The 16081-nt window shown below is 38.0% G+C and overlaps 1 protein-coding gene across 1 annotated transcript in view; it reads left to right on the plus strand.

Moving 5' to 3' along the window:
* Positions 1 to 16081, plus strand: part of COL28A1 (collagen type XXVIII alpha 1 chain) — a 156968-nt gene that overhangs the window by 16991 nt on the left and 123896 nt on the right. Inside the window, exons 7-11 of the mRNA XM_084786801.1 lie at positions 1948 to 1989; positions 4577 to 4603; positions 9256 to 9300; positions 11539 to 11583; positions 12818 to 12871. Coding sequence (XP_084642927.1) covers positions 1948 to 1989; positions 4577 to 4603; positions 9256 to 9300; positions 11539 to 11583; positions 12818 to 12871 — 213 coding nt within the window. The remainder of the gene's footprint in view (positions 1 to 1947; positions 1990 to 4576; positions 4604 to 9255; positions 9301 to 11538; positions 11584 to 12817; positions 12872 to 16081) is intronic.

A 16081-nucleotide genomic window follows, 5' to 3' on the forward strand; every position in this document is an offset into this window, starting at 1 on the left:
GAAGTTCCTGCCCTTAATTCCGTCCCTGACTCCTCTCAGTAATAAAATGTGACCAGATAGTTGTATATTGAAATAAACCTTTACCTCTGTTGTTTCAGCTGAAAATCCCTGATCATTCTGTTTTTACCATTAAAGACTCAGGAGTCAGATGCTGTGGTGAAAAACCTATTAGCTCAGAGAAGCAGAGAAAGTGCCCAGCTGACCTTCCTACTCAAGTCCCAGTGTAAAAAGCACAAAAGGCTCACTAGCTCAGCTGAAAGCCCAGGAGGAAAAGACAAAAAACCCAAGGCCAAAGGCTTGTTAGCAAAGGCCCCAAAAAGCAAAAGGCCAAGGAGCTGAGAAACTCAAGATCTAGAGAGCTCAACAAAATTCCCAAGAGCTAAAGCTAAAGCCAAAGACTTTTCTCCTTCTACAAGCTGTCTTAAATACTCCTCAACTCAAAGTCCCTCTTACTCTTTAATCCTGTTAGATGGCTTCTTGCTCCGCCTCTTGACCTAGGGTTAACTTTATTAAATCCTATGTACAGACAGCTCTTGGATTAAAGGTGTGTATAAGGCTGGCTGAATCACATCCATAATCACCTGTTTACCATAAACAGAAAGATCTTGGATTAAAAGTGTGTTAAGGCTCAACCATGCCAAACAAAAGACAGGTTTTACAGTTCACTATCTGAGGGACCCACTGAGATCAAATATCCTACAACATCCCTCTCCAAGTGGCTTTAAGTCATAGAGTTGTATTACATCAATAGAAACTCTAACGGAAACTAAATGTCTCTTGGTTGACCAAGAACTTATTCTATAGCCCAGGCTGACCTTGAACTCTTGTCAGAGATGCCCCCTCAGACTCCCAAATAATGAGATTCATTCAGCCTATTGAGTCAATTTTTGTAGTATACGAAAACTTTATATAGCCTGCTAAACATCAGGCTTCTAATAACAAAGCAAATGATACAAACCATTAAAAAAAGGAAATACTAAAGGAGCAAATAGAGACTTTAATTAAGTAAATGAAAACAAAATGGACTATGCAAAGGATCCTCTTTAATCATAGCTATTTAATTTTTATACAGTTTAACCTAGAGGACTTTTTTTTTTAAAGAAAACATATTCTAGTTCTGCAGTCTTATTTTTTGGTGTTTTGATTTTCAAGACGTGTTTCTTTCCTTCCTTCTTTCCCTTTTTTCAGCCATAGAAGCTGCAACTTTAAATAATGAAATGGCAATGTTGTGAGGCCTTTGCTCTTCCCTGTAAAGAAAACTTGACTCCCACATCTTAGGAAGAAATTAGCCAATACATAAGAGGCATTAAAACATTCAAACTTTAATTTGGTTCCACTTCTAAGACTATCATTAAGAAGATAATATATATATACCATTATATGCATGAATATTCTAGGCACTAGCCTGCTTGCTGAGGAGGGGGGCTGGGTGGCATTCTTGGGGCACGCTATAAACTCTCTCATTTTTACTTATCCTTGGTAGGTCCCAATGAATGGACTATAAATCAACGTTCACATTTCATTAATTTGATTTGTAATTTTGTGCCCCATACTTTATTTCCCTTAATCTTGTTGCAATCAGGCAGTCACTCCTGAGGAACATTTTAGAAAATATTCAAAGCTACTTGGAGAAAAGCCAGAGTGTCCCATTCCAGAAAAACACAATGTTGTGTTTGAGAAAAACACCATACTTTAAACTGGAATGTGACTGAAGTTGTGAAAAATCTGTCTAAGTTATGCACCCTAAACATATGGCTTCACTCTGAAAGGCCAAACTTTATCTGAGCTGCTATTTTCCTTAAATTGCATGGTGGGAAATGTCAATGGTCAAAGCTTAAGAGTCCTCTCTAATTGGGTTAACCCATTATCCAGGAATAGCACATTTTATTGAGCAATCAATCACTTGCAGGGCCAAAGAATTTTGATTGAATTTGTTGTTTGTTGCAGGGTGATGCTCAGAAGGGAGAAACTGGAGAAAGAGGTCCTGGGGTATGTGCAGAATTGGAATGCTTTCCTGACAAATGATCCTGGCAATCTGTGACTGACTGGCTTGACCCTGCAGTACAATTGTGAAATTGATTCCTACTTACCTACGCTCTTGAGGGGGCAGGCAGGCAATCAGACAGATATGAGCTCAGAAGTAGAACTTCAGAGAGAAAGTACCCTAATCAGCCAAGTGATGATGGAACCTATGACACTCCCTAATGCCCAAGTGAACATTTATGACAGCACCAAATGCCAAAGGCGCTTTGCTTTACTTCCTGTGGGTATTTTCTTTCTTTCCTTTTTCTTTTTCTTTTGGCAGGAGGAGTTTTGTTTTGTTTTTTAGATAGGGTTTCTCTGTGTGATAGCCCTGGCTGTTCTGGACTCACTTTGTAGACCAGGCTAGACTTGAACTCACAATGATTCACCTGCTTCTGCCTCCCAAGTGCTGGGGTTAAAGGCATATGCCACCACACCCAGATTATTTTCCTTTTGTAATGATAAAAAATAATGTGTAATTTTAAAAGCGTTAAGATTGCACTGTCTAAACTCTACCCTTGTCAATTGGTTCTATTGACAAAAAATGACTTTATCATTCTGTTTGGCTTTTTGAGACTGCTTGGGAAATAATTATGGTATACTAATACCCTTTTTTTCACTTTATGTTTTTTAGGCATCACAGTGAGGATAGCAAATAGCAACACCTACAGTAAAAATCAGGGGTGTGTTGTGCTACACATTTTTTGTAGCTCCTTGGTACAGTAACAATCACAGATTAAGAAGCAGAGTTTTAAGATGCTGGTCTCTTAGAGTTGTTAATTTGCTCCATGGAAGCAGCTAATGGAAAGCCAGAGCCCATCAGTAGGAGCTTGTCTGTGCTGTTTGTTTAAGTAGCACTTCTTAGTTGTCCTCTAGATTTCTAATGCTGGGTTTTTTCTAGGTGATTGGAAGCTCCTGAAACTTGAGATGAAGTGAATAACTCAAAAACTGTGAATGAGGAAAGTTAACTTAAAAAGGAGCTTGGTGTGGGGGCAAAGAGGAGAGAGAAGATCAGAATGATCAAGGAAATTTAACCCTGTAACTTGAAATATGATGGTGCTAGAAATTTTTTTTAAATGCTAGAAATCATAAAATGAGAAACAAATTTGACAGAGACTGATAATGCAATGTTTGGGCATTTTAACTTGGAATATTTTAAAGCCAGTGATTAAGAGGCTCTGAAAGGGAAAAGCAATCAAGTAAGCAAGCAAGCAAGCAAACAAACAAACAAACAAATCCCTGAAGAGGTGACCAACTGATATACTGACTATGGATTTCAGAAGAAAGGAAGAATATACTGTGGGCAGAGTGATGTTCCTGTGTTTCTGGAGAGCTCTATTGGCTCCTCCCAAAGCCCATTCTTCCCTCTTTCATTGTAAAGTAACAACAAAACTTTCAAACGGTTGTGCATTGCCATGAGTGGAGGATAGCCTACGAGTGCTGGGATTAAAAGCCTACACATTGTTGGCATGATAAATGTAGATGAAGTTTTGTAGGAAATACCAAATTCACTGTGTATAATGTAGTCTTTAATTTTAAACACAATCTTAGAAATTGAACAATTCATGTAAACAAATATTTGTATACGGGATTAAATTACGCTGTCACTGTATCTTTGGTCCCCTCTACTTTTATCTTCTATTCTTCAGCACCTATTAACTTAGAAAGAAGTATTATTTCCTCTCTGGTATTTGGATTTGAAAAAGTTATGCACGAGATAAAATAAAATCTTGGTAGGATTCATGGGAAACTGCAGCACTAACTTGTTTATGCCATTGGTTTCTCCAGCCTCTATTAAATAAGTGTTACAATTCTGTTTTCATCCTTGGAAAATATAATTGTAGGATAATGATGGAAAAGACTTGCTGTTTATTGAAGCTGGTGACTTCTCAGTCCACTGAATACCCAGAATTGTGTTTCTTAGTGGGCTTATATGAGTGACACAGTGGAAAGGGCTCCTCAGGATTCCCTCTAGTGACTCAGAAGACAGCCTAGGTCCTAGCTTCTCACTTAGCTTGAGATAAAAGCCAATAACCCAAAGGTCACTGACTCATTAGGATAGAGGAACCATTCATTTTCTTGGTGTTATATATTCTAGACTGAATTTGAAGGGAGGACCATGATGGATACAGATACTTACAAACATTCTAAAGGGCATGAGCTCATTTCAAACCAGTCTCTCTAACTGCCCCTAGGAAATGTTGAACTGCAATACTTTATAGTTTAAAAGTCAATGCAACAGTTTGGAAGCACTGTGTACACTCTCTCCTTCAGTTTTGGGTCTTTGGGCCAAAGGGTAAGAAATTGGGTTTGAAACGCAACTATCTGGACCTGAGGATAGACTGTAACAGGGAAATGTAAGTTCACTCTTCTCCCTAGTGGCCACATATTTCCCAAGCTCAGTGAGATGTAAAATGGCTCCTGGTTATGTGGCCCTATTTCTGAGACTTGAAGATGTGATTTATTGTACTTTGTATATGAAAAATACCCAGTGCCTTCTCCAATGCTGTTCTCTAATATCTTACTTTACTTTCTGATTTCTCTTTTAAACTAGGGAATTCCTGGATACAAGGGTGACAAGGTAAGTGGTTAAGAACAACTAGGCCAGAACTTAAGAAAGAAAAGCATAAGTACTGTTCTTATCCTTCCTCATTTCCAGGTGTAGTTTTAAAGTCAGACTAATAATGCAATTCAGAATGTGGTGATGTGTTGTAGAGATTGGCATGCTCCTAAGATTCAAGTGTCCCTCCCACTCTGCAAGCATGAAACTTTTCAGTAGAGAACCCTAATTTGACAAAAAAAAAAAAAGCACAGGTTTTTCAGATAAAAAATTTCTCCCATGCCAACAAATGCAGCAATAGACTAAATGTTGTAGTGTTGCTTTTGTTCTATGAGAACCCAGACCCTGATCATCTCTCAGAGGAAAGAGATTCTGGCTAAGCAATAACAGACTGCTGACCTCAAGGAGCTAAGAGCTTGCAGAGGGAGAAGGTTTGACATGTAAACAAAAGGTATATAAATTGGTAGATAACTTCATGATCACTTGCAAATTACAAACTAGGAAACCAAAGTGGTTCAAAGGTTACTAAAAAGGTGTGCTGTGTGCAGGAACATGAGAGGGCTCAGTGGTTCATTGATATATCTATCCCAGCATTCTCTATTAGCAGATTCTTTGGTTAAAGTCAGATAATATTCCTATCATACATTCTATCCTATAGGCCATAGACTTGGGTGATGGGGTTGCAATTTTAATGGATTCTTTTCTAAGTATCCTTGGCCTCTCTATTTCCCATGAAGTCAACAGTTTTCAGTATGTGAGCCTTGTGGCATCTTTTCGTTTGGTAGACCAAAGCCTTGAGGTTCCTGTAAGACGGCTGAAGACTGCTAGGTCTTACACAAACTTCTTTTCCTCACTAACTACTTCCTGGGTCTGAGAGGGACCCAAGGAGTGACTGCCTGCAGCAGGAGTGGGAATCATGCAGGAAGTGCTGTGTTGCTACTTGAGCTTTAAGACTTATCGCTTCTCTTCTTGTTGAAGGATCAGGCTATAGAAAGTTGGAGGCTTTGGGACTTGGCCACAGCTGCATGGGTATTTAAGCAATGTATTTGTTGATTTTTTGAGCCAGATTCTCACCTGTCTCAGGCTAGCCTTGAAGTTGCTATGTAGTGGAGGATGATCTTGAACTTCTGTTCCTCCCTCCTTTACTTGCTGAGCTGAGGTTACAAGTGTGCTCTGACACTCCCAGTTCATTGGATGCTGGTGATGAACCCGGAGCTCCAAGAATACTGGGCGAGCACCCTGCCAACTGGACTGCATCCCCAGCTCTTTTTATTATTTCTACAAGTACATTTTCCAAGTAGAGAGCCAGAACTTAGTTTGATAGATGGTTTTATAATGTTCAACTATCTAGAAACATGATATGTGAGCTTCTGGGCCCCACAAGGAGTAAGAGAAAACCTACACATAGGCCTGTAGATGTACTCCAGCACTGTTGGACTTAAATGTTTCCTAATGTAGCATCTAGAAAGACATGAGCAACTCAAATGAGTGGAGTGACTGTTTCCTCTCCTACATGGAACCAAAATAACACAGGCCTGGATGATTTACCTACTTACTGGATAATTCATATAGAAATATTAATGGGCGTGGCAATATATTGTGAATTTTTAAATTTTTGATGAGGAAAATTTATGGATAAACCTCTTTATCTTTTTTGTTTGTTTTTTGTTTGTTTGTTTGTTTGTTTTTTCTGTTTTTCGAGACAGGGTTTCTCTGTGTAGCCTTAGCTGTGCTGGACTTGCTTTGTAGACCAGGCTGGCCTCGAACTAACAGTGATCGACCTGCCTTTGCCATCCAAGCCTATTCACCTTGATTTAAGTGTGTGTGTGTGTGTGTGTGTGTGTGTGTGTGTGTGTGTGTATGAAGATTCACTTAACCTCTGGGGGAATTAGACTCACTGGAAGAGTTCTTACTTGAAAAATATAAGCTGTCCAAACAAGCGATGCAGATCTGTTGATATTCAGGCCAAGATTTAACCAGGAGGAACAGTGTTAGGAAGTTAGGACTGGGACAGGGGAGATATGTTTAAAGCTCCCCGAAGCACTTACTTACATGATTATGACTCTTCTATGGGTACTCATGAGCCCCTCCACACAAAAAGCCTTTGCCGAGGCAGATCAGATGGAGACAATGTTTTCATTGATGGGAATCTGCCCACAAAACCAATGCTGTTCCTCAGGACCCTATGGCTAACAAATCTGTCTGGGGACAAATGGAATGTGAATTCTGGCCAAAAGAATTTTGAGTGTATTTATGGTAGTTTTCTGTTTGATATTTTAGTAGTTGACTCATTTTGTTCCCATCCAACATTAGGAGCATTAATTGTGCTCTAATTGAGACTTCAAGACTGATTTTTCCACTTACATCCTAGATTAAATGTTCTGCTTGTTCTCAGTGAGATTCAGTTTGGGTCAGTTTGAGTCATAGGCTGTGGCAAGAATAGACCACTTCTGAGCAGATCATAGTTGGCCGTGAGAGCTGCACCTTTGTCTCTTCTGCTCCCAATGCTAGCAGGAACTCAGGCAGTGTGCCTTGTTGAGCCATGGGTGATTAATAACACTAATCCCATTGATAATAGTGTTAAATGAGGAAGTCTAACAGACTTAAGTTTGCAGTCGTGGCAATGTAATGTCTCTGGGCCTTATATTCCTTCCACACAAATGTGATTTGTATGTAAAGACAGTATTTTACATATCTGCTGGGGGGAAAAATGTAATCACAGAAGGGCCCAGGCACAAATTTTGTGCCCATAACTGGTGATCATAAGATCATTAAAGTGTGGCCTCCAGCCTGGTGGTTGGTTTGGTTGCTGTTTTGCAATGAGCTAAAACTTGGGCAAGAATACGAATGCATTGTAATGGTAAGTACAGGTCTGCTGTTCTTAGTGCAGAGCAGCATACTGTATCACTAAAACACTGCCACTTCAGCTATTGATTTCCACACTTTACCTTCCTCTTAAGAGGCGCGGTACACTGCTTTACACTCTAGTGCACTTTTCTTACGTCGCCGTGCAGCAGCACACCAAGTAACGCGTGCAGCGTGGAAGCAGAGGTTACAGGGAGAGCTCTGGACTAGCAATGCGAGCATCCGAGCTAACCACCAACCCTACAATCGAGTTTCCTCACTCTAGCAATAAGAGTTGTTTTGAGGCACAGAATGAGGACACACACGGAATCGTTTTCAGGTGCTAGAGAGTTTTCACTGACAGCAGATGTTAGTGTTTTGAGGAAACTTGAGTCCTTTCTGTCTAATTGGCCGGGACTTTTCAGTTCTAACTACCAGAAGTTTGACAAGTCTGAGAGAACGGGCTAATATTCAGAGGCTCTCGTTCCACTTGCACAACTGTAAAACTTGTTTTTAAAAAGTATTGATCTGAACATTTTAATTGTGAGAATTGTATTATGTGTGTAATATGATACTTTGAATTTACATGCATTATGAAATAGTCACAATGACTCAAGAAGTTATCTATTACCACACATCATTTTTATAGTGATAACACTTAACGTTTATTCTTTTAGTGATCAAGAGCAAAACTGTCATTAGCTGTAGCCATCTTATACAATACATATTTTGTATGTATTACTATATATACAATAGACCTTTTGAACTAATTGCTCTCACCTAACTAAAACTTTGTGTCCTCTGATCAATACCTCACTAAACTCCACATGTTGTCCCTGATAGCCACCACTCTTTTCTCTGCTTCTATGAATTCAACCTTTTTAGATTCCATGTATAAGTTATAATCATGGGAGCATTTGTCTTTGCATTAGTTTATTTCACTTACTGTATATCCTCAGTTTATTCCATATTTCCAGAAAAGAATTTCCTTCTTACAAGCTATGTGGTATTCCTCATACCAAGTATCTCATAGCAAAATACCATTAGAGACCCTAAAGCATAATTTTAATGTTAGTTCCATGGAAACATACTAGGCAGGATAGTACAAACAGTGTGATAATGAAAACTATGCAGCATGCTCAGAATTGAGCACCATTTTTCTCTGAAGAATTTTGCTAATTCATCATGGTTGCCTTCTCCAGATATGATACAGTCTTGTCTCAGGATCTTTCTATCAGTTTTATGTGCTAGTGACACTAACTGATCAAGACAGGAGTATTCAGACAGGAGTATGATATTATGAAAAACATAGTGACTGAGTTAAAGGGGAGCTGGGTTCTGGGGTGTGTGTGTGTGTGTGTGTGTGTGTGTGTGTGTGTGTGTGTGCGTGTGTGTGTGTGTGTGTGTGTGTGTGTAAACTCAGAGAGTTTACATTTCCTGATTGTAAGAACAGAATTGTAAAGCTGATTTCATTGATGCATCATTTGGAATCAGATCACTGTACAAAGAGAGTGCAACATATGGTAGATGATCAGTTATTTTTTATTCAAATTCCCTTTCTCTCTCAAACCTCATCAAACCTCAAACACACACTAATTAAGTAGTACCACCGATGTAAATAACTTTAGAATGAACTTAGGATAACTCATGGACAAAAAAATTTCAAAGTTCAATGCCCCCTCAATACTGAAGATGAAAACGATGTAAAATTGTGCAGAGTGGGTGTCTTATGTAACTGTGCTGGGAGTCTTTTCCTAAAACTTGGAATATTGAAGACTGTCAATATTATTTTTATTTATGTGTTCATGTTTGTATTTATTTATTTGTAGGGTGAACGAGGAGAATGTGGTAAACCAGGAATGAAAGGTGACAAGGTAAGCATTTAAAAAAAAATGTTAACAGCTGGGATCGCTTTGGGTCTGAGTTTCTTTAAGGGGGAATTTCTGGAATGAATTATGTGGAGCTCTCCAAGATCTGGAGTTCAGTTTTCCTATCTGTAAGACATGAAGTAAAAAAAAAACCCAAAGGATATATGGATAACTTAGATAAAGAGCCCCACCCCCAGCCCTTTTCATAGACCATTAAGGCTACTTTGTGCCATCTGAATATTTGAGGTCATCCCCACTGCACTTTATGGTGGAAAGAATAACCAACAGTCAATGTGAGGTGCAGTTGGATGCACTGGGGTGACCTTCTGAGGTAACTTCACACAGAAGAGTGAAAAGCTCTATGAAGTTAGCGAAATTATAAGAAGCGTGTGGCAGAACTAGATATAAAGGTTTGGAATTTTGGGAATGCAGCAAGACATAAACGGTAGTATAACTGTTTACCTTAGTTCAAAATAAATATGGGTAAGGAACTTAAACTAGAGAGACATTCAATTTATCATGTTAAAGTCTTCCCTAATAGACCCAAACTATGTAGACAGTATATCCTAAAAATATAACGGTAAACAATCCCAGAAAGCATAATATAAATAGTTGCCGTTTTAGTCAAGGACTATTGACTATGAAGGTTGCCAAAAATACAAAACATGTGTTATATGGATGGATGGAAGTGGCAAAAGAGAAGAGGCAGAAGGTTAAGGAAGAGGATAAAATAATGATACTGGCCTGCTGATAAACTACTGTAAGCTGTAGGCAGCTGGATCTGCAGAGTGCAGGCTTGGTGAGTACTTCTGGGTAAATCAAAGTGAGATAACAAATACACTCAAATGAGGGAAGGACGTGGGAATTGGTAAGTACAGAACAGTGAATCCTTGACGTAGAAAAAAGATTGAAAGGCATATGTTTGGGGAAGTATTGTGAGATTAAAATGGTTGAAAAAATAATTAACAGATTTCATCTACTAAGATACTGTAAAATGCTGCATTGTTTTCTGTGCCAAAAAATACTGCCAATCATAAGAAGTGGTTCATATTAAGTATATCTCAATGTTAAGATATAAAAAGATTAATATATATGTTTGCATAAGGTCCATAAATATGCCATTCTTGATATAAAGAGTTCACACAAATTCATAAGGAAAATGTATGAAGGACATTAAGAGACAAAAAGAAACAAATAGCTAAAAAAAAGATGAAAATATCCAGATATGCTTTCAATCAAAGAAATGAAATTAAGACATTATCATGATTTTATACATCAAATTAGAAAACAGCAAGGGGATAAACAATATTTAATCTTAACATCCCGTAAGTTATGTATGAATATACATATACCTTTGTCCTATCCTGATTCATCACTAAGGACCCTAGAAGAGGGCTAGTGATATATACATATATGTGTGTGTATATGTGTATATATGCATATGTATGTATTTGTATTTATGTAATGACCATGGATGGCCAGGAAACTTTATTTTATCAAGTTTCTGCCTTCCCATGTATACACAATAGACAATGTAGAGACAGACTCCTCAGTAGCCTAGGGCCCTTATTGATGAATCAGACTAGGACAAAGAAGTAAACACATCTGTCAATTCTAGGGTTATTTAAAACGAGACACATCAGTAGCACTTTAGTGTCAAAAGCAATATATGAGTAACAAATTATAGTAGGTCCTAATTCATGACAAATAACTTGAAGAAAGGTAGAAATCTGGGGGAAAGGTAATCTAGACTGTATTGTATTCACATAAAATAAATTGTAAATGTATTTTGAGATATGGGACATATTGAAATATTTTGCAAGGTTATTGACTATAATCAGTGTTTTGCCAAATTCCGAGGTGGGGAGAACAACAATTTAGCTGTCAGGCACACTCACCGCTGATTTAATGGCATTGGTTTTCTGGAGGAAAACAATATTCTACTAACTACAGAGATTTCTATAGTTAATAGAATTTCTAAGGAACTCTGTGAAGCAATTTCTTTCCTTTGAACCAGGTATCAACATAAAAAATTGGATTTTTCCTGGAGTTTATTTATTGAAGCAAAGTTTGACTCTGAGGTCTCTTGCTAATTAGGATCATTAAGATCATTTCAATTTGTTCTCTTTGATGTTTGAATAGCCAGGAAAGAGTGACTGTCACTAGAACATATTTTTGGATCTAAAATTTATATGTCATAAAGATGGATATTTATAGAGACTTACCATTAATTTTATTCCTTAGGGACCCCCAGGGCCATATGGACCAAAGGGACCGAGAGGAATTCAGGTAAGAAAGCAAAAGTCAAACTTAAGTTTGAACTAGAATTACCTTGGGAGCTTTGAACAACAACAAAACGCTACCACCAGCAGCAACAATCACCCTTTTGGCCAATTCACACTGTCTTCAATTAAATTAAAGTGTCTAGGAAATGGAGCCTTGCACCAGTATTTTTTTAAAGGCTCCCAGATGATTCTAATATGTAGCCAAGTTTGGAAATCACCTTACTAATGTTTTGATTAATTCAGGCTCTCTAAACACAGGCACCAGTAGGTACTTTATGAACAAACCTGATAACTCCATCTAGTCAATAGCTAAGGGGATGGAAAATAATTTAAATGGAGGAAGTCAGGTAGGTATGAGAAGAAAGTAGATACTGTTTTTTATAATGTAATTGTTAGAGTTGTATATTTTCGTCCAAATGTATTTATCTAAATATATTAATCTTTCAGTGAAAGTAGTTAATTCTTGAAAACATGGAATGAGTCTAAAATTTAGTTATATGCTGAACCACAGAAAATAATTTGCATCAATTTTTCCAGCGAAGAGACTTTTCTCTTTTAGAATAACAATGGATGTAGATGTGTATAAAGAAGTAATTGCAAAATTGTAAAAAGAATCCCCTGAAGGTGTGGAGATGTAGCTCAGTGGTTATCAAGCAAGCACAAAACCCTGACCTCCATCCTTGAAAGTACAAAGACAAAACAGGACATAAGAACAGAGCCAAGCCAACAAAACACACCTCCCCAAACAGACTGAAAGTTATGGTTTTAACCCCCCAAATTCTTAGGATACGTATAGTTAACCAGCTTCTTTGCTTTGGCTTAGAATTGCCAGAGCAAGGTGATGGAGTGCGGTTCCAAGTGACAGCTTTCAATGATGTGTGTGTGTGTGTGTGTGTGTGTGTGTGTGTGTGTGTGTGTGTGTGTTAACTGATAGACAAAACCATTTCTAAAAGAAGAGTCCAACACAGAAAGAAGCTTAAAACACAGACTTAGAAAACAAACATCCCATTAAAAAACAAGTTTGCTTTTAGTATGTGTTGTTGTAAAAGCTGTTAATGTGACTCAGGAACATTATACGACGCGGGTTCTACTTGAGTGTGACCCCAAAGTAGGTCTGATCCACACGGTCTCGATACTGACATCAGAACCTCCAGGAAGCCTGAAGAACTCCCTGTTCTTTCTTTGTTGTCCCACTAGTTTGGCACATGAACTAATTCTTGGTTTTCATCTTGGAACAGGGCATTGGTGGACCTCCAGGGGATCCAGGCCCAAAGGGATTTCAAGGAAATAAGGTAAATTCTTTTTATCTAATTTGGTCATGGACAGAGAGCCTCTCCCTACTGCACTATGCTACTGTGTGCTTTATTGGGTAGCGATTAGTTAAATACTTGAAAAGTGCCTTTGGAAATACTTAGTAACCTGCAGGTGTGTGCACAAATTCAAGCTCAGGTGAACACAAAAGGGCAGGGCTGTGCCTTTATCATTTATTACTTTCCTCTTGAAGGGCGTTATTAACTGTGAGGCACCATGCAGCATCTCCCATGTGTCTCTGTCTTACTCTCAATGTCTAGTATTTATGGCTCACTGGAATCTGAAAAGCAGTGCCAGGCAACACAATTCCAGCTATTCCAATTTTCTCCCATTAACCATCTCCACATACCGTTTATTAGAGGATAGGATTTATGGCTGGCATAAAAGCAGAAACCAGCCATCTTAACCATCTGCCCAGTGTTTGCACCATCGTTCAATACATAATCTGGCATGGCAGAGGGTAGGGATGTAATGAGAGTCAAAAAGTGTTCAAAGATTTTCTTAAGTGGAGGGTATAAAAATACCTGGTTATAGGACTTTCCTTTTCAATATGTCTGGCTGCTTATTTGCAGAAAACAATACTTCTATTTCCTTTTCAGTTCTTCTCAATGTTCAGTAAATTTTGTAATTGTAATAAATATCTAGTAACTTGTCCATAGAAGTAACAACAGCAGTTGTGTAGATTTTAGGGCAGTTATTAACTGCAGGAGATGCCATCTTCCATTGACCCCAGATAAAGGTCATATTTTGGGGATGATGGTAACTTTATGTTGTAGAGAACAGTTGGGCTGCTTGAGTGTTACTTCTCCAGAGAGAGGAAAGAGAGTGAGGAGTATGTATTTTTAATGAGATAATGACAGTCTGAGATTTCCCAGGCCACTTTTAATTGGCAAATTAAAATAGAATGGGCTTCTCAGCAGGAGCAGGCTTGAGCTTCAACTAGGGAAATGTCTTTTCCAGCCCTTGCCTATGATTAATTCTCTCTGGGGAAAGAAGTGACTCTCTTGAATACTGAATAGTTTTCATAAAATTGCTTCAGCTGTAGGTAAAATCCTGCCAAAAGAAAAAAACATATTCTTTTGACATTGCATACACATTTCTAGGAACCATTGGTCAAGCAAGATGTGAATTGTTGCATTTGTAAATCAGAGGCTTAAAACTATGGTCTCAGGGCAGAGGTTTGTGGTAGAAATACAGAGAGATTGTGCCGGCCTAGAGATGACTGGTGCCTCTGAGGCAGGACTGGTGTGTGTGTGTGTGTGTGTGTGTGTGTGTGTGTGTGTGTGTGTGTCAGGACTGTGGAGGAAGAAACAGCAGTGGCTGTGGTGGCACTGGTGATGGCTGTGGCAGTGACGGGGTGTGGAGACAGCTCCTTAAAGAGTTACCATTATACCATCACTTTCCTTCATGCCTAATAGACTCTCTACTTGGGTTTTTTTTTTTTTAAAGAAATAAACCTTTTTTCCCCATAAACTTTAGATGTTAATTCTCGAACTTCTTCATGGGGAGGGATGGTTGTAATAGACAGAATAGCCCTGTGCTTGGTTTTCATTGCATGTTCAAGAAGGAATCATCTTCCCCTAGATACTTGATGATCTCATCAAATCTCATATCAATGTTTTTAAACATTTTTATTTCTCATTTTATTTCTTTTTAAGCAGAGGTTGTTTTTGAGATAGGTTCTCATGTACTCTTGGCTGACCTGGAACCCACTGTATAGACCAGGGTGGACTTCAACTCACAGAGATCCACCTGCCTCTGCTTGCCAAGTTATGACACTCAAGGTGTATTCCACCACACCCTTCAAACATATTTTGATTTTTTTATTAAACATTTTTTTATTTTTTACATATACATTTATATTATTACACATATATCACAAGAAGAACTATGACACAATCAGGAATTATATAAATGTTACATTCATAGTGTTTTGGCTATTTGTATTTGGCAGCCTTGAAGAAAACAACTTTCCTATTTCGGTGAGTCTAAAATTCTGAACATAAAATCAATATCTATTATATCTGATCATTATCAACTTAAAATATCTATCTAGACTTAAAAACATTCTAACCCTTAAACAAGTAAGCTTAATTGTAAAACTAAACTATCTGGTCTTCAACACCATCAGCGACTTGAGAAGGAATAAAATTAATTACCTGAGTAAACAAGGAGTGCAGGTTAGCAGCTTCCTAAATGAGAAGATGCCAGAGACAGTTTGCTGCCTGAATAGCCACCCAAAACTATAATGGTGGAGCATCATCTTGCCTTCTGTCCCAATATATCTGACAGACATTTGTCAGGCAGGAAGTATTGAGCACCTTCTTACCCTGTCTTGGCAGAGTTTGACTCAAACATATTTTAAATTAAAAAAATCTAATTAAAATTTAGATTTGGTAAATTATACAAGACAAAAAAAAATCATTTACAGTTTCTTTTCTCACATCCTTTCTCCTTCTCTTTCTCCCTTACTGCATCTTCCCTACCATTCCCAGTTTTCTTCTCCACCCTTCTCTCTCTCTTCTATATCATCAATAATAATAATAATAATAATAATAATAATAATAATAATAATAATAATAATTCAGAGTCTTACTCTGAAGCCTAGGTTGGCCTTGAACTAGAATCTTCCAACTTCTAACACAAAGTTTACTGCCATTAAAACCTACCAATTTCAGCTAGGCTCATAATTCTAGCTACTCAAGTGGATGTGGTAGGGAGGCCACAAGGCCAGTTTAGTAAGACTTTGTCTCAAAATAAAAAACAAAAAGAAAGTGAGAGAACTTGCGTGTAGTTCAGTGGTAGAACACTTACTTAGTAAAGGCCTTGGTTTAAATTCCCAGCAACAGGTACACATATGCACACACACACATACACACACACACACAAGCATGCACACACATACACATACACACATATATACATATACATATAAATAGATCCACACATGCACAGATACATGTACAAACATACACAAATATACACCCATACATACACATATGCAATATGTGCACACATACACACAAACATGCACAAACATGTACAAACATTCACATGTATATAAATAAATGCACATGTACATGCATACAAACATGCACATATGCATATACACACACATACACACAGAAGTACAGAAGCACACACATATACACATGTACACATATATACACATGCATATACATATGTGTACA

The sequence above is a fragment of the Acomys minous genome, assembly GCF_964271855.1.
Source record: "Acomys minous genome assembly, chromosome: 6".
NCBI classification, from domain to species: Eukaryota; Metazoa; Chordata; class Mammalia; order Rodentia; family Muridae; genus Acomys; species Acomys minous.